The sequence below is a fragment of the Ambystoma mexicanum genome, chromosome 1q (genome assembly GCF_040938575.1).
Source record: "Ambystoma mexicanum isolate Mex_15411 chromosome 1q, UKY_AmexF1_1, whole genome shotgun sequence".
In the NCBI taxonomy this organism is placed as follows: Eukaryota; Metazoa; Chordata; class Amphibia; order Caudata; family Ambystomatidae; genus Ambystoma; species Ambystoma mexicanum.
The window spans coordinates 1,391,602,110-1,391,629,837 of NC_090922.1; the positions used below are offsets into that span (position 1 = coordinate 1,391,602,110).

The following is a 27,728-nucleotide window of genomic DNA, read 5'->3' on the forward strand; positions in this document are numbered from 1 at the left end:
GAAGTATACAAATGTAGTTCAATAGACCTACTCCTTAGACGAAAGTGTGCAAGACAAAATGGCATTGGACTTTAAAAAAAGTAATGAACACCAGATAAATAACCTACGAGAGGAAATGTTCCAATAAATATGCTGGCAAAGTATAAAAGGCGCTCACCTTTTAAACCCAGCAATCAGTTCTGAAATATTCCCTGGAAAACTAAATCACAGTAAGCTTCTGCAATGGGAACATGAGAACCTAGCCAAATACATGAACAAGCTTGCCAACCTCAAAAGAACCAAGGGGTTGCGTCCGCACTCTGAAGAAAAGTTACGCTGTCCAGCCACATGTGTCCTTTACTTATGCCCTGAAAAGCAGCCACTATTAGGGGAAAATAACTGCACCAGTGTCCAGGATTGCAAACTCTCTTGCCACATCATGGGCAAATATTCATGACTTACTTGTCTTCTCATCATTTCCCCTCCACACCCCCATGTCTGGCTTTCAACAATACTCGCTTTATAAAGATAACTTGAAATGTACACATACCATAGTGTCACTCAAATATATAAATCCTTATAGAACTATGTTAGCCAAAAAGTGTACAATGGCGGCATTATACCACCCATCTTGACTGTGAGACTACAACTACCAGAATGCAATTCGGGCAAAAGGCAAAAAATTGTCTGAGTGCAAAACTTTCAAGGTATGACAGTAGCATGTTTTTAAAAATTAATAATGCGGAGGCCGTGTGTTATGAAATATTTAAAACCAAGAAAACACACAGCATTCGGGACTGTGGACTGTATCCCAGCCATGCAGTAACTGGGACAGACCCAGCTTAGTTTCAAAGTGAGGATGGATCCAGCCCCTTAGGCCATGTTTCTCTAAGTGGTCTTGTAAGGTAGGCTCATCTATTAGGCAACATGGTTTTAGGCGGCTGATCCCTTCCTTTCAGGGTTTATCTCAGTTACTGCCAGGATGGGAAACCCAAGATATGTAATTATATATATTTTTTAATTATTATTGACTGGGAGCCAACAAAAGACAAAGAATTGTTGCTGAGTGCAACATTTTCAAAGACTGACAATAGCACGGTTTAAAAAATATAAATAATTTGGATGCCCATCAATGCAGTAGCCAGACTGACCCTGTTTAGCTTCAAAGTAAGGAAAGGGCTGACCCGTTTCTGTAAGTGGTCTTGTAAGTTTGGTTCACTTTTCGGACAACATGGCCTGAGGAGGCTAGCCCCTTTCTCACTTTGAAGGTAAGCAGGGTCTGTCCTGGTAACTTTTTTTCAATTTTTGTTTTATTAATAACATTCTAGTTTGTATTACAAACTTTTACATTATGTTATTTCTCAAACTGTATAACATTCATCCAATTTCTTTGGAATATAAATTGTCTTTGGAAGCTTGGTGTATATTGTCTTTTTTTAACAGTTTTCTTTGGTCATGATAAAAGTCCAGAATTGAATAATCGTGGTAATTAATGTTGCCAGAGATTATCTGGAACCACGTGTCCTCTTCTCCGTGGCTTGTTCTCTGTTGGTTCATCATACTAGTGTACTGGTTCCTTCGTTCAGATAACAAGGGGCACTTCATCAGGATGTGGTGGATCGTCTCGGCTTGTTTTTTTTGTGCGGAATCTGCAGACATTTTCTTCTTCTGTTATTTGTTTGGTTGCGGCTAAATATTCTTTTGTAGGTAAAATGTTGAGACAGAGTCTGAGGTACAGGTCTCAGATTGTTCTAGATGGGAATCTTTCTAGATATGGAGGGTAGTTCGTTGAGAGCTCTGGATTCTAGTTCAGAGGTTATGTTAATTTTGTATGAGGCCTTTTCCTGGATTGTTTTTATCCTGTCATCCTCCTTGATTTCTGATTCACCTTCAGAGGTCTGTTTATTAACATCTCTGTAGTGGTGTCATTTTCGTTGAGGAGAAATAGACATGTTTCTTTCCATAGTTCTAGCGTGGTCATGTTCGATGTTTCATTTGCTTGGGTCAAGATCTTGATTGCCGGGATGTCGTAGTTGTTGATGATCTTTCTGTAGACATCCAGTTGTTTCCAGCTTCCAATGGAGTCTAGAGATTGGAGTCCCAGTTCATATCGTATTCTGGGCATCAGGAAGGATGGAGATTAGGAGAGTATTTTGTCACCAGAGTAGGCCTTCCACCAAGGGCCAAATGTTGCAAGGTATATTGAGTAGTGTTTCACTACCGTACAATAATATTGCACTAGCTTTCTGCTTGTAGAAAGCTAAAACTGGTTTCATAGGCCCTCATTACGACCCTTGCGGAAATCAACTGATATGACCGCCATAGCGTAAATAGCGTTTCCGCCACTGCACGATGGAGGAAAGTGCGGCTAATTCTGACCCATCGGGCACGAGCATTACGCCATGGCGGAAGTGCAAAGTCCGCGATGGCGGAAATGACCCCAAAACGCCCCTTACCGCCGTCGTACATCGCCCTAGGTGCAATTCCGCCACCCATATTAGCGGTCACCGTAATGAGCGGTCAGCGCAAAATACGGTGACCGTAAATATACGGAAACGGAAGTAAAAACATGGGGCCGGAATGGGAAACAGCACGCCGTACACCTAAAAAAGCAGAATCCCAACACAACCATTAAAAATCCGACCCTGAGACACATCCCAACCCGTTATCCAACCCAGTTTAAAAAATAAATATGGGAAAAGTTGCTAAAAAAGCGTGCGACCGCAAGCGGCAGGTCCACTTCTCCCACGAGGAACTCACCGTGCTCACAGAGACCCTCCAGGAGAACGCTGCCGTCGTCTTCTCGACGCAAATGACCAGGACGGCACTTGCGAACAAGAAGGCCATATGGGCGCTGGTGGCACAGCGGGTAAGTGCGGTGGGGACCGCACCCCGCAACCCACAGCAATGCAGAAAGCGATGGGACGACCTACGGATACGCGTCCGGAGCATACTCTCTGCCAACCGGAACATTGCCACAGCTACCGGTGGAGGATCGGAATCACCCATCAAGTTGACCCCCTGGGAAGAAATCTGTGCCTCCACCATTGGAATGGAGAGCATAGAGGGAGTCGGAGGGATGGAGAAAGGAGTGCAGACATCAGAAGAATCAGGTAGGTGGCCCAAATGAAACTATGCCAAATCCACAATTACCAACCATGTGCAGTACCATGTGTCCCCATAGTGCACTAGAAACACATGTCCAGGAGAACGTCCACATACATTGCCATGACAGCGCCCCTTAAAAGTCAGATCAAATAAATAAATATTTATAAATCCAAAAAACACACTCTACATGTGCAGCATGCACACCCTAACTGCAGACTGCCAAATAACTGCATCCCCAATGCACAAAAAAATGAGACCACCTCCAAGGCCCTGACCCAATTCACCCCCAGGTACCACCCCAATGCATGTGATACAATTGCCATCACAATTACCACAGACCCATGAATAACGCTCGCCCTCCTTTACTCCACCACAGGGTCAGATTCCAACGACGAGCTTCAGGACACCCCTACCAGCACACCTGCAAAGAGGGCCAAGACCAACGGCCAAGGACCTTCCACCTCAGCTGCACGGATCAAGACATGTCAGCAGCACGAATCGAGTGGCAGCACACTGGAGGGGACATCAACAGGCACCCCAGCAGCCAGCATGTCCACAACAGCAGCACCACAGGTCCCCCCAATGGATGCCACAGAAGGCACTGCTTCTGGTGGCAGCAGCACCATAGGTGAAACAGCTTTCATGCCAGCATGCTCCGACACAGAAAACGGTGCTGTAGATGTAGGATCCATCCATGACCTGTCCCAATCCCCCTGTATGTTTCATCCCGTACACCATGAGGACACCACGCAGGGGCACCCACAAGACGACGACTGGCCAACCCCAACAAGGCCTGTTGCAAGGCAACATGAGGCGTCCAGCCCCTCTGTGACACCACCGCAAATGGGCATGGCCCAGCAGAGGCAACAGTCCCTCGAGCAGATGATAGTGCAACAGCAGCAAATGGCCACGCTCCTCAAGGAGCATGCTGATGAATGTGGGGGTTCTAAGGCAGCCATTGAAACATCTACTGAGACACTTAGGGCAGAAATGGAGCGTAGTACAGAGACACTAAGGGCACAAATGGAGAGAAGTACAGAGAGCCTGAGGGGACAAATGGAGAGAAGTACAGAGAGCCTGAGGGGACAAATGGAGAGAAGCACCGAGAGCCTGAGGGGGGAACTGCATGCGACGTCCAAAGACGTATGTGGTGAACTTGCCGCTGTGCGCCGTGTGCTCACTGAGCTCTCACAAACCCTTAGGGACATGCATGGACGTGAGCAGGCAGAGACATCATCCGTTGCAAGTTCCGTCCAGGGCAGCCCCCAACGCAGATCTGGGAGGAACCTGCGCTCCACAGGCAGGGGTGCCCCTGATACCCGGAGAGGGGGCTTGCAATAGCGTCTGACCAATGACAATGACCATCATTGGACACTGGTGTTCGTGGGGGGGGGTAGGAGGGTGGAGGGGGTGAGTTGTGCTACTTTGGGTGGCGGGTCGATTGGGTGTGTAATGTCATTTCACATCTGCAATACAATTCTTCATATTCATCCAATGAGATGTGTGGACATTGATCTCTGTGTACGAGGCCTATCCTGGTGTACAGGCCACATTGTGCATGTTCCCGACACACACAGTGCCACAAGTCCCGTGTCCATGTAACAGCCACCAGGCGTGAGTGCTAGAAGCATGCATCAATGAGATTCTGACGTAATTCACGGGCCTCCTGTGCCTCGCGGACCCCTTGAGGTGCTGCCACATCCCCACCCTCATCATGACCATCTTCAGGTGCTAGCAGTTCTGCGTCGGGGGGCATGACCACATTCCTACGTACGCACATGTTGTGTAGCATGACACATGCAATGACCATCTTTGCCACCTTCTCATGGCGGTACAGGAGTGCCCCGCCAGACCTGCTGAGGCAGCGGAAACGAGCCTTCAGTAGGCCGAATGCCTGTTCTATGACCACACGGGTACGTGAGTGGGCATGGTTGTAGTCCTCCTCATGCTGGTCCTGTGGGTTCCGGATTGGTGTGAGGAGCCATCTCTTCAGTGGATACCCGCAATCACCTGTATGTGGACAAGAAAGGATGTTTGTGGAATGTCATTGCTACGTACGCACCCCCCCCCTTCCTGCCAGGTCATTCACGCATCACCTACCCCACATACTCATGCATTAAATGAGACTCACCGAGTAGCCAGGATCGGCGCCCTGCGTGTCGCTCCATGTAGCGTGGTATTCTAGAGTTCCGCAAGACCATAGAATCATGTGTTGATCCTGGAAATCGGGCAGAACAATGTGTAAAGATCCTGTTGGAGTCACACACCATTTGTACATTGATAGAATGATATTGTTTCCGGTTGCGGTACTGGGCCTCCATGGCATGTGGGACAACCAATTCCACATGGGTGCAGTCGATGGCACCAATGCAACCCGGTATGCCGCCAAGTGCATGGAATCCCACTTTTGTGTTTGTAAGCTCCTGCTCTGAGCGTCGTAAAGAGATGTAGTCGTCTGAGTGCTTCAGGAGGGCATCAAGCACTTGGAATAGTGTCCGTGAGAATAGTGGCTGTGAAATGCCATGCAACTGTCCGACTGTGTGCTGGTAGGTGCCTGTGGCCAGGAAGTGGAGTACAGACACCACCTTCAGTAGGGGTGGGATGGCGGTTGGGCTATCTATCATGCTGACAAGGTCAGCGTGTGTCATGTCGACAATGGCGGTTATGGTGTCCCGGTCCAAACGGTAGAGGGTGTGGATCTGCTCAGCTGTGAGGTTGAACGGATTAGCTCGGAGGCGTGGGATTGCGGGCTGCCTGCGTGGTGGTAGTGGCTGTGCTGGTGGGGCTTGATGGCCATGCCTTGCCCTCCTCCTCCTCCTCCTGCGTCTCCTCTGTGCGGCCGGTTGTTGCAGTCGTTGGCGTTCGTCTTCTTCTTGAAGTTGGAGTACTTGCAGTGCAATCAGGTCCCTCAGGCCCAACATCGCTAGTCCTGCCGGTAGCATTCTGGAGTGGGTGTGGTTGTGGGAGGGGTTTGGGTATGCAATTTATGTGTTTTCAGGCTGTATAGCCTTCACCTGTGGTGATTCATTCCACCTGTGTCAGCTGCAATGCCTTTCGTGCGAGCACGTTCCGCACACGACGCTGCAATTCGACGCATGACATCTTGCATTTGCATTCATGTTCTTAATCCCGTAGGCTGTGGCATATTGGTTTATATGTTAATTCTGCTATGGTCCCATTGTTGCACATACGATATTTGCATTCGCGAGCAGACTTGTGAGGGGTCAGTGGAATGTAGTGCTCGATCAACGGTGGACCCTCATGCAGCACTGTACCGAGGTTCACCGACGGCGGGGAGTCCCATCAGTGATTGAGGGCAGTTACCATTTTCACACACAGCCGCACTGCATAGATGTATTTGTGAATACAAGCGTTCACGGATGCCTTTTCAACGTGATGTTGCAAATTAGGAATTCGAAGGACAGCGCTTTCGGTTTTCGACTAGCGGCGTGGAGACGCCCACAGGTCTGACTGGAAATGTAATGTTCTATTGTTGAATGTCCTTGGGACAGGGCCCATGACGGGAATGCAATGATTGATATGATTTGAATGGGATGCGCTATAGCGTAGTGGACGATAAGGCAGGACGTTCCCAAATACATGTGACTTCACTACACAAGGAATCCGGGCAGGAGCACAGTGGATTTTGAAGGCTGCATTACGCACAGACTCAATGGACATTTCGAATGTCATGTGAGTGAATATTCAGGCGTTTTCATAACGGGATGAGGGAATGATGAATGGATGCATGGGAAGATGATTTAATTGGGAGTCGGCCATGTACATGGCTATTTGGAATGTATCCCATTCCCCTGCGCTATGTGTTGCAAGGCTGCCATAGTGGGACCATCGTCTGTCTGCCCTTGTTGAACCCTCCCTGTCTCGACGCGCCTTCAATCACTTGTGTCTATGCACGTTGATGATCCCATCTGATGGATCCTGTTCCGACAGGCGCATGCACACAGACACTCGTTTGAAATAGTGTATTCACCTCGATTTGTGTCGTAATGATTCGCAAGTGATTTTCGGGTGCAATTGATCCTTATGAGTGGGCTAGCATGCATATGGTTGTAGGTTTGGTGTATTGAATGTAGTGAGTGATACATATGAAGTTCGGATGCCCATTCTATCTTTTTTTTCATTTGGGTGACAGGTATCTCCTCCCCTTCTGCTGCTGCCATCTGTACGCCACTCCTGCAGATGGCTTCTACAGTCGACACCTGCAGCTTCGAGTTAATCAGTGGAGCACCATTACGATCTTATGGGATGATCGCCAATGGCCCACATGCCCTTACGCAGTACTAGTGGCTAGGTGCAGCATACCTAGCTTCCAGCTGGACTAGTGCCTACTTCATGGGACGGGCCTGCGGTCCTAGGCGCTTCCATGTTGCCTTTTTGGACGTGGATGTAGCCCCTGTGTGCCATGGAGGTACAGGGCGTCACACATGGGGTAGCTGGTCATTTATTGCGGATGCAGCCCACAGTAATGATGATCATTTGTGAGTTTATGCTCAAATGGCTGTATGGGCTTGGTGATTTTGATGTGCATTAAATTTATATTCTGATATTAACCGTGTAGCGTTATTCTTTGCTAGTAATGTGGCATATTCTGATTTGTGGCGCGATGTATTGTGAGGTGTTCTGCATTGGGTTCCGGCTTCTGGGTACAGTTGTGTGGTACGTGCTTATGCTGATGGTTGGTTTGACTACTGCCATGTGTACTGGGCTGGTGCAGTCTCCCTCAGGTTTCTGCTTTGACTGTTGGTTTACACTGGTGGCAAGCGATGGGGGACTGTTGTTGTTTTGTGTCATGGAATTTTCAGTTCATTTTGATGTACTTGCACCTTCAGATGCCTGTGCTGCATCAGTACGGCAATGGTGTGTTGCCAATTGGGGATGGCCACTCACAGGGCACTTGGGGCCCCTGCATGCATTTGTTCGTTGGCATGCATGGGTGACTTGTACATTTCACTGGTTGCATGGTGTGACTGCATTGCGCCTACGAGAAGTTGTGCAATGTGGCCAGGGAGTGGAGTACAGGCACTCAGTAGGGCCATTACGGTTGGTTCGCGATGCCGTAGTTCTCGCCATGGCGGAATGGTACTTTCCGCCATGCTTGATGGCGTTAGGTGAATGTCCGCTGGGGTCAGCATTCGCGTACCGTTGCGCCATGGCGGATATTGCGGTTTTGCACGGTGCGCGTGCGCATACTTGGTGCAGTTAGCGTTGCCGTTCATTACGGTGTCGCTAATCGCATCGTACTTTACGGTGACGGTTCATAATCGCAACGGGCGGTATTCGATGGCGGTACTACATTTCCGCCATCGTTTTTCGTATTCCGCCAGGGTCGTAATGAGGGCCATAGTGTATTGGCTGTATTTCCTGTGAATAATCAGGCCTTGTCCGGCTAAGGTGAGAGTTCTGTTCCTTAGGTAGGGGGACCAGACCTGTTCGACTTGAGATTGGCAGAGCTAGACACAAGATATTTGATCTCCTTGACTACTTCAAGTTTTTGCCCCGCTACGTGTAATCGTAGGGAAGAATTTTGCTTGCTGGAGCAGTGGCCCGGTGACATGACTTGAGGTTTTTCTGAGTTGCTTTCCATGTCGTTTTCCATTATGAAGTTTTTAAGGTTGTTCAGCCTTTTTTGGGGACCAACTTGGGTCTTGTGCATAATTACAATGTCGTCCGCATATAATATGCAGGGGACAGATGTTGCATTGAGTCTCGGCAGATTAGTTGTGGTAATTGTTTGATTTTCGCCAATGTCGAGGAGGTAGAAATTGAAAAGGGTGGCAGCCAATGGGCACCCTTGTTTAAGTCCATTAGTCGTGTTGATCACAGAAGACAGAACTCCGTTGTTGGTTAATCAACCTCAGATAGTGGTGTCACTGTAGAGCATTTTGATGGGTTCCAGCAGCTCATTGGGACAGTTCTGTTGCTGAAGTTTTTTCCACAGCTCATTTCTGTTTATGCTGTCGAACGCCATTCAAAGATTGACAAAGATGGCGTGAATGTTAGTCCGGGATCTGAGTGATTCCTATTTCAGCATGTTTAGGATTAGTACATTGATGTTAGTGCCAACACTCCTGGCAAATCCAGTTTGACAAGGGTCTTGTTTATTATTTTTTTTGGTCCATTCGATGAATGTTTTAACCAGAATTGAAACAAAAATCTTACCTACCGGGTCAAGCGTCGCCAATGGCCAATAGTTTTGAGGCTGGTTTCTTTTGCCTTTCTTAAAGACAGGAATGATGATCACCGTTTTCCAGGTGTTAGGTACATAGTTGTTTTCGGAAATGAGTGTAAAAAAGTGCACACATAATTTGGCCCGGGCATCTGGCTGACTTTTAATGATGCTGTTGCTGAGTCCAGCCAGAGCCCCTGTGTTTATAGGTCCCAAAGGGACATACTTGAGTCAAGTGACCCATTGCCCCCATCACTAGATGGTGTGGTTTTTGTTTTCTGGGGTCTGTGGCCATGACACCTTTGCAAGAATGTGCATTTGTCCCTGTGCAACTTACGACCAAGTTGTTGGATCCGACCTAGCACATTTCCAAGCCTCTCCAGATGTTCCTGCTCTGAGTTGGAATATACCATGATATCGTCGCTTATGTTAATTGCTCCCTTTCGATCTGCTAAAATGCCAAGGATTGTTTTTTGGAACACCTCCGCTGCAGAAGATATGACAAAGTTGAAGCGCTTTTATCTATACAGCCCTCTATGCATGGTGAACATGGTGATGTAATGGGAGACTGGGTCCAACACCAACTGGTGATAACCTGACGTCAGGTACAGTTCCGAAAAGATCTTTGCCCCTTGCGGGCCTGCCAGAATATCATCACGAGTAGGGGTGATGTGTCTCTCCCTCTTTATGGCTCAGTTGGGGAGGCGCATATCCACAGAAATGTGGATGGAGTACGGTTGTCTTGGTTTGTTGGCAACAACGATGGGGAAGATCCATGGCATTGGTCCTTCCACCTCTTCAATGATGTCCATGTTAACCAGGTCATCCAGCTCCTTCTCGACCATCGATGGAAGGTGAAAAGGTACCCACCTGTGTTTCAGCACCACAGGCTGTACAGTTGGATCAATATGTAGGCGCATTAGGTCACCTGTGAATCTTCATATGCCGAAAATATACTGGAAAATCTGGACAACAGGGACTGGATGTCCTGTCCATAGACCCCAAAGGCAAAATTCATGATAAGCAACGCCTCTGCCGCCGTGCACCCCAGTAGTGTGACATTGCTCACTCACTTCGGTAACAAAGAATCTCGCTTTGATAGTAGTGTGCTTCTGACGGACCGGTGCAATGAAAACACCTTCCAGCGGTAGTGCCCTTCTACCCCAAAAGTGTAGACCCGTACCTGAGTCTTTTTCAAGGAGGGGTGCATTCATCAGTCCACAGTAATGTTCATCTGCCATGACACTGACCGATCCCCGGTGTCAACCAGTGCTGGAATTTGAGAGCCGAATATGCCGATCGTACATCTTGGCTGTCTCATCCTGAGGCATTCATCACTGATACGCTGGATATGAAGTATACATCTTCCTCATCGGTCTCTTCTTCAGTTTGGGGGCAACTGATCTGCCATTGCCACCTTCCGTGCTTGAGAGTATTGTTTTGATCCTACTGGTCCTCACAAGTGTGTTGATGGTGCTGGTGCGCGGCAGACTCTTGCAAAGTGGTTTGCTACACCACATCACAAGCACTTGTGGCCCATTGCCAGGCAGTTAGCAGAGTGAGGTAGGTCATGGCCATAGTTGGGGCATGGTGCAATTTCCGTTCCGCGTTGCTCCTTCTTGCTCCACGGTGGACACCTGTCCGTCTTGCGAAACTGTTGTCTGCCAATAGCACAGGCCTAACAGATTTCATAATGGCACACATCACTTCAGCTCTTAAGCCTGCCAATTTCGTGGGAACGGCCAAGCTCAAGGTTGCGAACCAACGTTATCCCTGGTTCCTGCAAGATTTGTCACTGCCGCTTGACTGATGAGCAACCGTTGATTAACTGCTGACGCATTTCATGTTCCTCATCTGGCCATACACAAGTGGTCGCCATCCGCCACAATCTGAAAAGGTATGTGTCAACTGACTAATCCTCTCTCTGTAGAGCATTCCTCATCAGCGATCTCTCGTAGTCTAGATTTGCCATGGTGCAAAATAGTCTTGCAGTACAGTTTTAGCTGCACTGAATGTCTCATCGGTAGGTCGCAGGGTATCAAAAATGTTGGAAACCGACAGGCCAGCTAAGTATAGAATGACTGATTTCTTCGTCTCATCGTTACCTATGCCCGTGGCAGACAGAAACATGTCTAGGTGCTTCACCGAGGCAGACCACTTGGGGCCAATGGCTGACAGAGCTCCGGAGATGCCGAATTCTTGTAAAGGTGTGAGACACATGGGTGAGCGATGCACCCTGGCCACTGCAGGGACGGCACCAGCATTGTCATCCATCTTTGGTGGTTGACCGCGGACTGGTTGTGGACAAACAGGATCTTGTTAGGTTGTGGATCTGTCGGCTTCTTCACGCTGTGTGCATGCAGGCTCCAAATGGCAGGGCACACAAGCACTCCGGGTAGGTGCTGCAACCCTACTGCATGGACCGTCAGACTTTTCAATGGAGGAAAATTGGGTGATGCACCACTCTATGAAGGTCAAACTACACTGTAGAAGGAATAGGGCACATAAGCACTCCAGATTAGGAGCTGCAACCCTCTTTACTCTCTTAGCTATCATGTCTGTGCTGTGCTTTCAGCTGCAACTACTGCAGGTCACTGGATGCACCTTGTCCTCATTCATTGCACGTGAGGAAAAAGACTGTTCGAAGCATGCTTGTAATCCAGTGCCGTCACAGGGTTACAGTTTGGAAGCTGGGGACGGATAGCCTCCACAGGAACAGATTTTATTTTATTTTATTTACCTGCTCGGTGAAACGCCTGTGTAGGGACTTTGCACACTCTGGCCTTGATGATTTGGAAAGGTGCCATTAATGAATTTCGCAAATTTGAGGAATTTCTTAACAATGCTTTTAGTAGCCAACTGACTGGTGAATGTAGTGAAACCTCAATTGATTTCCTCGACCTTACAATTTTTATAGCATGGAGTAAGATTGAGACTAAAACTTTCCGTAAGGCAACAGAGATCAACTCTACGTTGCATGCGGAAAGTTATCACAGGAAATCAACTATCACGAATATCCCAGTAGGAGAATACTTTCGAGCATGCTGCAATTGCAGCAATGAACAAACATACACGCAGGAAGGCATACTATTGGCTAAGAGATTTGGTAAGAGGGGGTATCAAACATTTACTATTTCTGAAGCCTGTCTTAAAGTTGAGAGAAATTCAAGGGCAGATATGCTCAACCCAACTAATAAGGATAAGGCAACAATACATCAAAGAAAGAGTGTGGACATCATTACCAAGTAGCCTAGAGATGCTAACGTTCTGTACAAGATAGTACTCAAACATTAGGGTATTTTAAGGCTGAATAGGGATATTTTGCCCTTTCTTAATGAAACACCCTCTTTCATCTACACCAAAGCACCGACTCTTAAAAATAAACTCTGTCCTTCTTTTCTAACTGATAGAAGCCCAAATGGCACAGATTGGCTGAAACCCGCTAAAGGATTTTATAAATGCGGGACCTGTAGCATGTGCAGGTATGCACATCCCGATTGTCAAGAATTTGTCAGTCAGCAAGGTATCAAAATTTTGATCAAGGACTTCATCAACTGCCGGACCAAATTTGTGGTCCATGCAATTGTCTGTGTGTGTTTGAAGGTGTATGTAGGAAGCTCCAGAAGGCAGCTTTGCACTAGGATTAAAGAATACATCTCGAGTCTTAATAAACAGGACCAAAGGCTGCCACTAGCGATGCACTGGCACGAATTCCATCAAATGAATGATGTAAAAAATATCCAATTCATTCGATTAAAGAAAGCCCAATTGGGTAAAAGAGGAGGCGATCTACAATTTAAATTAAGGCAGATTGAGGCCAAATATGTATGCAATCTGCAGTGTCTTCAAATAAAGCTCAATTCTGAGCATGAGATGAACGTGTTTTCATAACATGTATGCCAGTGTCAACTTTGTCACGGTTATTGCATGAATGAAATGCCAGTTTCTAGTGACATATATACACATACCCCTCATGGGAGTGCTCAGCAATTGTAGTTCACTAATTCTATTCTAGCAGCTCTTATAGAAGAACAATTGACTGGTGAGATCATGGATTTTCTTTTTTATAATTCAAAGGATATAGGCCTGACATTGGATCTCTTGTGTTCGAAACAAATTGTGTCGGAAACTGAGGTCTAACAAGTGAACGAGAAATATCTATCATATATCTTATTGGGTATCTGGGTTGACATCTGATTTTTGTTTTCAGAATTAATCCTAATCACGTGGACTGTATTGCACACAATATTAATAGGAAAGGAGAAAGAACTCTCTTTGATAACATTGCATAGCTTTTTCGTTCTGTGTCTGTTTATACTTGTGTGATTAGGGATTTGAGCATGCATAAAGGTTGTGAAGTGTCCGATCATTACTTAGTAATGAGTTTTCTCGCGTCAGCGAGATCACCTAATAAAGATGTTGTTAGGTCGCGGATGACGTTTTCTTTGTTTATTGCGCATGTATGTGACGTCACACTGTGAGTGTGACGTCACACGCATTGTTTACGAAACAAATAGCGTTTCAAGATGGCACCGGGTACGCGTTTTGGGAAATATAACGTGAACTAGCGCATTTACATTCGATGGCATTAGGTAAGGAGGTATTTTCTACCAGATATTTTGCAGGTGTTGAGGGCATTGGGCACCACAGAATTTTCTTAAGGATTATTTCTGCTTGTTGCAGGTAATGGCACCTGATATTTACTGGCAATGGAGCCGCTATCTCGGCTAGCGCCATAATTCACTTACAATTGAATTACTGTCATTCCCATTGGGCACAGTTAAAAAACAGTGGCTGAACGGATGTTTTGTGGAATTAAAAGAAATTCTACATAACTTAGGTAAGAATTTCTGATATAGACCACGTTAATCTGTTCTGAGTAGCTTCTATTTTTTATGATTTGCTGATGGACGAATTGATTATTAATTTAGAGTGATCCATTTTGGGATTTTTGATCTTGATGGGACTAAAGATGTGTGCAGCATAAGGACAATTTGCGGACTGACACTAGGATATTGAACCATTTGGTGAGTGCATTTGTCCAATTTAGTCGAATGAAGATATGTGTACAGGATAGGTACAGCCTAACTAGATGTTTAGTTTCCTTGTTTGGTGTTTTTTACAGATATAATTTCGAGTGTGGAATCGCAATGAATTTTGTGCCCTCATTGAATATCCTGGTGACATGTTTAGCTTATTCAACACCAGGGTGAGTTTATTTGATTTACAAACGATAGCTACAACTTAGAAAAGCAACATGAGTGCCTCACCGAGATGCTATATACATGTTTCCTGATTTAGACCTCGGTTTCTGAATAATTCAGTGAGTTACTTTATTTTTTCTCTTTGGCAAATGGGCCCTTTCACTTGGCCTTCACTAGGGTGGTGCCTCACTAGATTGGTGCCTTACTGTACTTATCAGCTACATGAACTAATATTCAATTGGATCTCTTTTCCTTTTATGAGCACGTATAGATCAAGTCCATGGACTCATTTTGGGACACACCAAGTGGGTTTAAGAGACAGTACAGTAACATGCAAGGATCAGTAAAAGACACTTTACTGATTAAACTGGCATCTCACGCTTGCTCACTTTTGAAATAACTACCTATCTATTTATTTATTGTAATCCTACTCTTGTACGTAGTATTTACTAATCACAGGGAAAACACCTGTAACACATGGGGTTTAATAATTTACATTGCTACTATCTTAAGGAACTGACCATTGAATTTCTTTGTTGTGTTTCTGTTCCTGCTCACCCTTCCTGACACTGATTTACAACATGGTTTCTAACGACCATTGCTCAAGATTATGTTGGTACCATTTGTGGGCCACGCATCAATTGTAATTGTAATGTTAATTGTGTGATCTCTCATGCCTATGCAACCTGTATTTCTTTGAGGTAACAACAGCCTTGAGGACACGAGTAATCTTCAACATATACAATCTAATAATACAGAAGTAAAAATAAAAAAAATCAAAGATGCAATCTCAGCTGATCACAGAACGATCGGAACAGTCAAGTAAAATATATGAAAAGGAGAAAAAAATATATATGGCCTACAATACTCAATCACTATAAATAATACATCAACTTACTAACAAATATAAATAGGAAGACTCATGAGTCTGTTGGAACCTCTAGGAATTCCTGAAGATGTAGTTCGTACAAGCTCCATCAGGCTACTGTGATCAGAAGACAAGAAGCTCCTTGTATTTTAATCTTCGAGGAGAGTTAAATGTCACCTGGCTCCAGATTACAAAACCGTTGCACTGTGCAAGTGCAAGGTTGCACGGTATTAACACTAGGGTAAAGTTTGTCCTAGTGCTAAAAACATTGGGGCCAAGTTAGAAACCTTTGCACCATGACAAGTACAATTTAGCATGGTATTAACACCAGGGCAAATATTTCCCTAGTGCTAAAAAATAGCCATTTTTTGAAGCGGTGGGGCAAAGTTTGCCCGGTACAAAAATGAATTAAAAGATTTTTTTTTAACCACTTAAAATACCTTTTTTAAATTTTTTTATTTTTTTACCCATGGGCAAACCTTGCCCTAGAGCTAATTGAATGCACAATTATGCATGTCATGGTTAAAAGGTTTTCAATATGTTCCCAATGTTTTTGGCACTAGGGCAAACTTGACCCTAGTGCTAATGCTGTGCAACTTGTACCAGTGAAGAGTTTATGAAAGCTGGCCACTGGTGCCCCCTAGCTTGGATGGAACTAAAACTCTTTTACACTCTAGTTACCATTTTTGGATAAAAACCTGTATGGTCAACTATAAAGTGATTTTCTGGGTCGTTCATGGTTGCACCTGTTTCCTTTTCCCTTTCCTCTGTTTCGTCTGCCTGAATATTCTTTACTTTCAGTAGCAGTGATGTCCTGCTCCTAAACTCAAATCAGTTTTGTTAGCGCTATAGAAATGTTGTCACTGACTCGGTCATGTATTCACTTTTTCATAAAAGCCAAATGGCCCTTGTCAGGCATGAGCACTGTGCATTCTTTGGTTTGTAGTTTCCCTTTTGTCATTGCAAGCAGGGGCACACATCTCTCAGCAGGGAAGGTGTGGTCATGACTCAAGGGGCTGAATTGGACACACACGGCTTGAGGCCACTTATGGCTATTTGTTTTCACTTTAAGTTGGCAAAATAGAGTAGTGAAGCAGTACATGTTGCATACCTGTATGTTTATGTACGAGTTTGCAGCGTCGACGGAAGCGAATCCCATGAGGGCTCAGCAGGAACATAAAATCATTGTGATATGGGAAGAATCTGAACCGGTGCTCCACCAGAAAGCAAAGATCGTATATAGATCTAACGAATTTATTGTCACTAGAAAAAAAGGGAGAGACCGACAATTATCATTAAGGTGCAGAAATGTAACCCTCCAATCCCAAACCCACGTATACTCATATGCTAAAATAAATCATTATACGAGTTTATACCAATTGACACATTTCCATAACTCCTGAAGTTCTTACCTCTGCAACACGCTATAACAATCCAGGCTTTAGGGACGGGTCACTTTTGTGTAGTTTATTAACTCATCAATTATCGTCTGCAGCACTTTAACTGGTTTCCTTAATACAACCCAAACTCACTTACACTCATTTATTAACCAAGGAAGGATAAAAGGCAGTGTTATTCCCACTTTCTGCTACACACAAATTAGAAGCAAGTCATTGTGGTTCTTAAAACTTGGTTCGGTCTTGTTAATAAATATTTGTAGCAAACTATAGTACAAAAGTACCTTGTTCTCATATAATATACATCAACAACAGCTGCCCGATTGTGGTCTTCATTACAATAATAATCACCTTCAAATGTTGTGTTATGTTAATAGGATTTATACAGCGCACTGCTGCCTTTTGCATTGTCTCCAGAAATGACCAACATTATATAATGTGACAAGCCTCATGATAATGGGACCAGTGTGTGGTATAATTCCCTACTAACACCTCTAATTTCCCACCCCAAATGACACTAAAGATGGCATTACTCAACACAGTGCTAGAGCATACCATCTGTTCCAGATACAGACATCATATAGGGATCTCCAGCGGCAATTGCGGCTCCCTCTGCAACCCCTGGCACTACACATAATAGTAGTGCCAGCAGCAGTCCCGTGCATAATGACCTTCAGAGTTATCTTTTTTTTTGCTTCGTTTTGCATGAATTGCAGGAGCAGAGCAAGTCCAGAGCCAAATTTGGTGCTATTTTTAATCAGCTCAGAATCGCTTTATTGTTGTAAAGCCAAAAAATTGAGAGAATGAGTCGCCACAGACTTGGCATACTAGTGTTCAGAAGCTCCAATGTTGAAGTCCTGTCCGCTGCAGACAGGAGGAACTAAAGCAGAAGACCTCAGCATGAAGATGTCAGCATTGCGGTACTGCAAGCAACAAGGATGCTGCCTCCCCCAACAAGCACCACCACCGAGAACCAGGTAGATGACTGAAAGAGAGGAACAGGAGGAGGTTTTTAAGGCATCAGAATACCCCAAGAGGAGATGAAAGCAATATAAAATCCAGACTGCCTGGGAGGCCGGACGGCCCACGTCAGGCTGACCCACAAGATATCCCATGAGGGGGTGAAAGTAAGAAGAAACCCAGACAATCTGAGAGGCTGGATAGCCCACACAGGGCTGAAAAGGAGGTACCCCACAGAAGGGTGAGAACAGTGTAAAATATGAGACAGGCTGAATATCCAGCGAGTTCACGCTGGACCAAGAGCTACAATAGCCCAGGAGAGACTGAAACACCCTGGTGGGGTGAATAAGAAACAGATTCTAAACTTAAGTCCAGAGCCTGTTGAACTAAGCAAGTTGCTGGTTTACATTATCAGTTAAACTAATTGAGCAACCTACTGATGAGGACATTTATGTGGGGTTCCAGAGTCTCCTTTCTAGAAAGAGAGAAAGGATAAGGGACTTATGTTGAACTGTATATGCGGGCAGCGGCCTGAAAGAGTAAGAGTGAACCAAAGAAACAGTTGTGTGTGGATTGCTTTGCTTTTCAACTTCGGGCTGCCTGCATCTCTTTTGCCCTTAAAACAGAGTGCTGCCTGCACCATCGTGCCAGTGAGCTCCTCTCCAGCATAGCCGCCCCATGTGGTGCTCTCTCCAGCTGATCTTTGCATCGCGATCAGGCCCGCCTTATTGGCTGGCCCCTGGAACATCTGGAAGACGAACCACAGAGCGGGCAGGCGGTCACCTGCACAAACATTTTGTATTGTGGTGTATGGTTAGATGCTTGCTTCAATTGTTGTGTTATGGAGCAGTATGTATGAGTTGTATTATAATATACTTACTGTTTGATTGTTTGTGATTGGATATATTTTTTCATGACTTGGGTAACTGGAGCAGATATTATTTTTTAATTTCTGTGATAAAAGAGAAGATCATGTTAGTTTAGGTAGTTTATAAAGACTTATTACAAACCAGTGTACTGTGCAATTTGCTCAGTTTCTGTGTTTGTTGCTTAAATCATTGGGTCTGTGGAAAAAAAAATCAATGTTGGATTAAAAAAACCTTTTTTGTTATGGTACAGTACATTTATTTCTTTGTTTTCAGTGTTTACTTGTTGTTTCTGGCTAATGTTCTATCTGTTGGCTTGTTGCAGATTGTTAGATACCTGTTGTCGAATTGTAACTGGTTCTAGTTTTGTATTTATATTTTCAAGTTGCTAATCTATCTGTTGGGTTGTTGCAGAATTTTGGGGCAGTTAGATACCTGTTGGCGAATTGTAACTGTTTATGATTTTCTAATTGACATTTTATTAATGTTTATGCACAGATTAGTTATTAGAGGAATTGATTTATTTGTTTGGTTTTTGCAAAATCTTGGGGCAGTTAGATACCTGTTGGCGTATTCTAACTGTTTATAGTTTTCTAATTGAAGTTTTGTTAATGTTTATGTACAGATTAGTTATTAAATTTAAGAAGATTAAATAAGTGTTTATAAGATTTGCTGGTAATCTCTGCTTTAGAGTAATGGTACTATCGTTACAATGGAACCATCCACAATTCTTTTTTATATATGCAGTGCAGTGACGTGCATTGGTTGTGGTTCCTGCAGGGTAGATTATAACTATGGTTGTGAAGGTTTTCTTGACCATGTGTGAATCCAGTCAGCTTGCAGTTGTTTTTAGTACCATTTGCATTGTAACGTAGAAGCACTAGTATTACATATTTACTATGTGTTTGTATTAGTAAGGTGGAGCGATTATCTGAATTTCAGGTGGTACATAATCTGCCATGGTTTGCATTTTGTACAAGCTGCTGAAATGGAATGGATTCACAGTTAGGTATGGATACATACACAAAGCGTTTATTAGGGATTTGTTCCTGTGCCATATTGTTGCACAGAGTGCATGTATGTTTCCACATGTATGAAATCTGGAAGATTTCATTTATAGGTATGTTTTTGTTTTCCAGTACTTGTAGTAAGTACATTAGAAGTTCTTGTGGATCTTCTTGTGAGTTTACATTGAATTTCACCATTCCAGCACAGTAGTCCAATTCTTGTCTTATTCCATGAACACTGTATGTGTTGTCAGGATTGTTGCTTGCATTTCTATGAAGGACTAATATTTGCATACACAATTGGTCTGTATTGTATAAGTAAATGTTGTCAACAATTGGTAGCAATTGAAATAGAATATGTATTGCCACATTTGCATAGCAATTTACACCAGTTATATTTGAAAATTTGAATGGACCAGATAGTTCTGTGTCCAAGTCATTTATTCAGAGTGTGTGTTGCTTCTTTGAAGAAGTACCTGAGTTAGTTTGAGTAGTAGATTCTTCTTTGGTTTGTAGCAATTGATGAAGTATTAGCTTCTTTTACTCTCTTTGGAGGAATTGCAGTGAGATCCTGTTGCATTTCTGTTTGAAGTAGTTTTCTTTTACAACGTTTTGCTTTTTGTGGAACAGGATAGGTTTTTAGATGGGGGTGTATAGTGAACGTAGTCTACTGTAATCTAAATTGCAAGGAATATCAGCGTTTACTTTACTTGCATCAAAGTTGATTAGAAATAGACCGTCAAGTGTACGTAAGCGTGATAGTGCTATGTAGCTGATGCCTTCTTTAAAGACTGTGTTCCCAATATCTATCAATGCTTTATCTAGGGTAAGACCATGTGGTTTGTGAATGGTGACTGCGTATGCTACAGTTAGAGAAAATTGTTATCTGCGTGCATACATGTCTTTGAAAAAAATCGAGCTGATGAGCGTCCTATCCTTTTTACTTCTGATAGTTAGTCAAAGAGAATATTGACAAACTGAATGTTGTCACGTGGGTATGTTTGAAAGCCAACATCTGTACCAAGTGCTCCATTAACTAGTCCTTACTCCACATCAAGGTTACATTTTAGCATTACTCTACAGTTTAAAGATAATTTTAATATTTTCTCCAAGCCAGCTGTGTTGGAGATAGAGTTTTCTAAGGTATTTAGCCTTGTTGTGGCTTGTTTACACATGGGTAGTGTCATACCATGTACGTCCAGTTTGTCTGTGAAGCAAATTTCAATTATTGGCTGCATTTCGTTTTTCAACATTGTTTCATTGAATTTGGAACAGCTTGCAAGAGTTGGCATCAAGGAAATACAATTGACATTTTTGTGTGCTAATTGTTCCATGACATCAGTAGCACATGAGTTATGGCCATAAAGTGCATGGATGTGCCAGGTTTTTAATATTGCTTGTGCTTCTTGAGATAGTACACCAACTCTAATACTTTTTAAAATGTTGGCGTAGGTGAGGTCTGCAGACTAGCATATGTTTTATGTTAATTCTCTGTATTGGAAATGTTGCCAAAGGTTAACATGTCATATGCTGCCAACAGTTTTACGGCAGAGTTTGTGTCCTAAGGTTTTAAAAATAGGTTCACCTTTCACTGGTGTCAATTGAAGAACTCTGAAAACAATAATGTGTTTTCCTCCAAAGAGCTCTTCTTTGTAGTTTGTTTTGAGTACTTCTTGTAATCTGAGGTGAATCAAAGCCAACATTAGGTTGGAGACCATGCTCACTGCATCTATTAGTAGCATTTTCATTTGTTTTAACACTCTGCATAGTTCCATTGCAGCTTCTGTAGAAAGTTTGTAATATTCTAATTTGTTTTGGTGTTCTACTGGAAGGAGTAGTAATCAGTGTAAAGTGACACCGCCTATGGTGTAGGCAGCTAAAACTGTGGGGGCAGTTACAACAGCTGACAGTTTGTTGCTTGTCAATTGTTGAAGGACCTTGCTGATGATTTTGATTAAGAATGTTTTGCCTGAACCAGCTTGACCACTGACGTATAGTAGTATAGGTTTGTAATGTTGGCAGGTACATTCTTTATTTACACGTTGTACACCATGTGCAATTTATTTTGTTACTTCTTGAAAAATGCTATGCTGCTCATTGTTCAGTTTTGATTGCAGTACAGTTAAGTCTTCTGTATGGTGTTTTCTACTTTGTCATAGCTTATTCTGCCTCATTTGCTATTAGTGGCTGTCCCAGTGGTTCTTGGCTTCCTGTTACAGAAGTTTGACTACTGTCGGTAGTGTCCTTATCTTGTTCGGCCTGGAGTTCTTCTTCGTGTTGCTGTTCATTGTGCAACATTGTTTTGTACTGTGTAGTTTGCATCGGTTACAGTGCTTTCATTTGCTTTGAAAGCATCTTCATAGGAGTCATAGATATCTAGTAACTTTTCTTCTTTTCTCCATTGTTTAAAAAGTTGTAGCAGGGACATGTAATATAGTTCTTTATGTTGAGGAGTTTTAATGACAATTTGATATGATTAATTAAGCTTTGTTTGGTAAGTTTCACTAAGCTGCCTTCACAATTTGTCACTCTGTATCTACCTTTATTTTCATCGGGTTTTAAAATATTTTTGTATGTGAAGTTTTGGGCTATGTAGTATAGACACATGGTTTACAAAGTGGTACTCCTGTTTGGGTAGTATGTGTCTAATACATTATCATTCAAAATGTCTTGGCTGTTAGGATCATTTTTGGATATTGTTTCTATGTCGTTGTATGATTTGAGAACTCTTTTTGTAGATTTAGCAGGACCAAGATTTAGCCATACTATATTTTCAGATTTTCCATACAAAGCAGTACCGGTTAAACGATCTGCAGCTTCATAACAGCCACATTCTCTATGAGAGAGCATTTTTATGCCTAAGCTGTACAATTTTTGAGACACTGTTTTGTCCGATGATAGGTCATCCCAGGGGTCTTGAAGCTCTGATTTTCTGCTTTGGTTAAGTAGGCTGTAACATATCGTGCAACTGCAGTGGAATTGTCTGCAATGTACTGCACATCTATGTTTGCATTCCATAAGAAGGAAATGATTGCATTGTAATCACTGATATATTTTGCTTCTTCTGTTCTTTTTATGTAATATGTGTTCTTAGGTGATTTACCTTTAAAACTAAGTCTAACTGAAGACATGGCCCACATTAGCACCATGGTCGATGCCGGAATCCGCCATGGCGGAATGGGGAATTACCACCCCATTCCAAGTTTGTCGGGGGCGGTAATTCCCCATGCCACCATGGCCCTTCCCCATTCCCATTTTTGCCCCATAGGGCATAATGGGAATGGGGAATGCGGTAGGTACAATACCTCAAATTGCGGTACTGTACTTACCTCAAGAGAACCTTTGCGGGCCCCTACTTTAACGGCTGGTCTAGACCAGCCGTTAAGGTCGGGTCTCGCAAAGGGACCTCGTAGTAAGGCATTAAGGGTATAACGACGCCGAAACCTTTTACGGCGCCGTTAACCCCTTAACGCCAGGGTCCTAATGAGGGACATGAAGTTGTTCACTTTACCTGTTTCTGTAACTGGTCTAGGGAAACCACTGCGGCGTTTGGTGTAGTATTTCCCTTTTTTTTGTATTTGCGATGACAATATTTCCCACATTTGTGTCTTTGAAATTGTACAATTTGTGCATGAAGATCACTATTTGTTGCTTCTGATGGAATTTCACAATTGACATATTTATCGATAAACTTTCAAACAGTGGCATCACTGTCTTGACCAAATTTAGGAGCATCTTTAACCCATAAATGCATGTGGATATGTGGTACTTCTCTGGCTTGGTATTCTTTTATCCAAAAGAAGTGTTCCACTTCTCCGAGGAACAGTTGTATTACAAATAAAGTATAGCATAGCAATGAAGTGATGTTGGAAATATCTTAAAATATTAGCAGGATCTAGAGAGCAAAGTTCTCCAGGTGTTAGTATATCTATGTTTGTTTTGTTTTTGTTTGATATACATAGGAAGTCATGTAAATCTTCCAATGCATATTCTGCACAACTTAATGTAACAAACCAAGTGGGCGGACAAGGTTTCCTATCATACAACGTACATCTCTGTGACGTCGGAACCAGTACTCTTTAGTACCACGCATGTTTGCTAATAGATTTGTAATGCTTGATTGTAAAACCTCATCTTTTTCTTGCACTTTTTGTAGTAATTGCGTAGCTGACATATTTTGAAAGGGGTACCTGATTTCAATGTGTGTGCAACTCCGTAGCATAGAGGTGCTAGTTCACTTTCAAAGAGTAGGTGGAATATGTATTCCACATATTGTCTAAATCTTGGATCTTCAGAATACATTTGTAGCGAGCGGTATTCTGATGCTGTTATCTAAATTGGTCTATCATCGTACCTTCCTCCTTTCCCAGTAGGAAAGAGTAGAGGAAAAGAATGTGCTTCTGTACTTTTTTCCCATATGCTGATTGGTGATCCTTTGGTTTGTCGTATTTGGTACATTTCTAGTGCCTCATCTATGGTGTCTTTAGAGTGTAATGGATGAATTGTATAATGGTCTAAAATATTGGATACTGTAGCAGGACCTAGACGTTCAAATTGACAAATTTCTGGTGACTCTTGAATTATTTCCGTGGTTTCCCTCAAGTTTTCTTCAATATTAATTTCTTTGTAGTATTCATTATTGTCTTTTAGATATTGCAAGGCTTGTCTAACTTTATTTAAGTCTACGAGTTGTTGCCATTTTTTTTTGTCTTTTGCAGGTACACCATTTACTAAGACAATTAAAGATTGCTCTATTGGACCTTGCACTCCCAGAGTGTGCACATTTTCTTTCAGATCTAATGGTAAATAAACTACTTTGCCACAAATGCCTTTCACTAATTCAGAGGGAGGTAATTTTGCTGTTTTTGGTTGAAGGCGTATTATTGCTTGCAATGGGTGCACTGTTTGAATTATGATGCGCTCATATAAATTGAGTTGTTCCAGGGGTTTTGGTAGTGGGAATAATTCCAAGTTATTTGTGATAGCACGTGAAGGAGTTTGGTTGTTGTCAGGTTTTGTAGTGCAGTAGGTGCAAAGTATTAAGGGGTCAGTTATTTCGTATTTGTTTTCTGCTATAAGGTAGAGAGCTAATTCAAACCATTTTGAATCTTCATTGTCTTTTATTTTGTGTGTTACGCCTACAGTTTTTGTGTAACTTTTATAAAAAGTTCTGCAGCAACACACACACATGGTTTGGTACTTCAGCAGATGCACTTTTAAATATTAGTATTTCTTTTTTGTATGTGTTTAGTAGAAGGTTGCCATCTGTACAATTGTTACTAGTCTGTTGTAAAGCTATTGCATTTTGTAAGTGGCTTTCACTTCCAAAATATTTTCTCTGGATATGATCTATTTCTACGAGTAGGTCTTTGGCTGTACCATGTAGAAGATTGTTATTTAAAATGGCTAGTGCTAAAGCAGGACTTTTAGCATAGTACAGGTAATGGACTAAATGTCTTATAGTTGAATGATGTGTTGAATTCATTTTGAAATGATGGAAGGTGCTTTTGCAAATAGGTCCTGAAATGCAGGCTAATGAATGTCCTTGTAGTCCTGAGTATTTGTGCACTGAACAGGTATCTATATTTTGTAGTAGTTTCATTTTGATTTTGTCTTTGCCTTTCACATACTGATTGAGGAACTGGCGTAAAGATTTGAAAGATTTTTTTGCAATGTTACACATTGACGTGCACAGCTATTTGTATACTCGACGTTTTGGTTCAGTCAAATGGAGAGGTGATACTGAGTTTTCTGAGGATATTTTTGTAAGCAGTATTTCTTGTTGCATTATGGTATTAAGTTTTTCATACCCTCGTCCACTGCTACGTATGGCAATTGTGTTTGTTTGCATTTGTTTGTATGCTTCTTCATTAAAATATGGTTCGGTTGTCGCGGTGTGACTCCATTCACCTCCACAGATATTTAGGAAGTTATTTTTGTTGACATTCCGTTTATTGAGAAGTCTTTTTTGTAATTTAGTAGTTAGTTTTGTTAGTGGTTTCATTCTTTTTAACACTAAAATAAATAACTTCCTTTTGAGAAGGATTGCACTGTCTATGAGAGCTTCTAAGATTAATTTTCTACGGTAGGTTTTAAGGGTTGTGCATGATTTCTCTCCTGTTTTTATAAGATTCTGAAGAACTCTGTGGCGGAACATTTTTTTCTAAAATACTTCTTTTTCTTTTTTTGGTATGGTTACTTGCCACTACATCAAGATTGATAGCAGCAGTGTTAGTAGTAGTGGTAGCTGAATTCTTGTTAATCACTTTTGTTTCGTTTTACATTTTGAAAGAGGAGGGAATGTTTTTGTACTGGAAGCTTGTTTTGTTTCGCTTAATGACTGTATTAGATATCTTGTTTGAACTTTTTGTACAAATTCTGCTAGAGATGGATGCTTATTTTGGACACTTATTTTCCTTTGCTCTACTTCTTCGTCACTTTCTACGACTTGCTTTTTGGTAGGCATTCTTTGGGGTCTGTTGAAAAAAAAAGAAGGTATAGGTTGGCTGTTCTGCAATGTATGTGTGCTGTGTGCATTAGTGTCTGAGTATGATGTTAAGGATGTATGTGGTGGTGTGTCATTGTGCATTGGACATCTACAACTAGTTGGGAAGGTTATTCTTGTATTTGTGTGTTAGTATTCTGGGGTCAGGTGACAGTCGAAAGTAAGCTAGTGATGAGGAGAAGCACCCACAGTAAATCTAATGGTATAGAATTAAAACAGTTCTTTGTTCTGCGATACTAACATTCTAGGGGCTGAGTTATGTCATTTGTGCACCGGAAAACGGGGATTCGTGTGCCGTTGTGCCTGCAAATCCCTGTTTAACAAATCGGGATTTGTGGGCAGAATGGTGCACAACTCTGTTTTTTGGCGCACAAATTCCATAAATCAACCCCACAGTGTGTTTCAGTAACAGTAAGAATATTATGGTAGTATTGTACTTACTGTTTTTGCTTGGAATGAGCTGGTTTCTTCTGTGTTGTTGTTTGTACTTCAGATGCTGCTGCTTTTCAGGAGAGTGGTCTTCACTGCAATTGTAAAAAAAGAAGTTAATAATTTTGTGTGTGTATAGCACTGATGTTAATTTAGACATTTATTTTTATGTTTTTGTAGCAGTATTCTTGTTTGATAACTGATCATAGTGTGTGCATGCATTTTCCTTGCACTATGTGCAGCCTTTAAATTTTACTTACAATATGTTAGTTCAAAATGCTTTGCAAATGAGTGGAATACTAAGTATATGAAACTCACTTGGTTTCTTAGGGCTGTGATATTGCATGTTAGGTGATAGAAGAAATAATGATGTACTTGTTTTGCAATTTTTGTAAGGTAAATGGCAGAAAATATAGAAAAGCATAGAATGTATGCGTTTATGAAGGTCTGGGTAATAAATTAGAAGGATGTGATATACAGGCAGTGGTGTTATTTCAGCTGTGAGCTTTTCAATGATAGTGTCTATCTGTGTGAGTGCATAAACATGTATGAACTTATCCTGGCTGTGTGTAATTTTATAATACACTAGTAAGTGGTTTTCTACAATTACACTGTTATTTCTCCCATCTTTTAATATTATAATTTTTTAGATAGTTGTGTGGGTAAAAAAAGAATTTAGATAGCAGACAGGTTTGGAAGTGACAGTTGATTATAGCAGATGGGAAAAATAATAGTAAGTTCATTTTATAGGTTATACAGGTTAAGTGGCAGTTACTCTGTTTATATGCATGTATAAGAGTTGTACATGTACTCTGCATAAAATATGCATACCTGTGGTTTGTATTCATGCATGTGGGTATGCATGCAGCTGCAAGTAGAAATCTTGGTGACTTGTACAGTAGTTTTTGTAGTAGGTGCTTTCCAATGATATGAAACTTGTACTCAGAGTGATAAACAGTACATTTGAAGTGCTGAACTCTGATGATGGAGTTAGATGTAGAGGTCTTGGATGTGATTGGTGGATGGTTGTGTGACTGCTAAGCTGTATCCAATGAGGGAATGGCACAGAGAGTGAAGTGAAAAGGGTAGAAGGGCTGTCCAAGAGTTATGCGGTCTGCGGACACCATGGCTGTCCGTGGACCGGGCGTGCCACCTCCGGGGTTTTCCAGCAAATCCAGAATGGAAAGGGGACTGTAGTGATTAGCCAATCAGGTGTTG

General features: G+C 42.6%; 1 protein-coding gene across 1 annotated transcript in view; it reads right to left on the reverse strand.

Annotated features, from left to right (window-relative positions):
* The window catches only part of LOC138548034 (cytochrome P450 4B1-like), a 567,791-nt gene that overhangs the window by 257,763 nt on the left and 282,300 nt on the right, over nt 1-27,728 (reverse strand). The window contains exon 6 of the mRNA XM_069642251.1: nt 16,458-16,609. Coding sequence (XP_069498352.1) covers nt 16,458-16,609 — 152 coding nt within the window. The remainder of the gene's footprint in view (nt 1-16,457; nt 16,610-27,728) is intronic.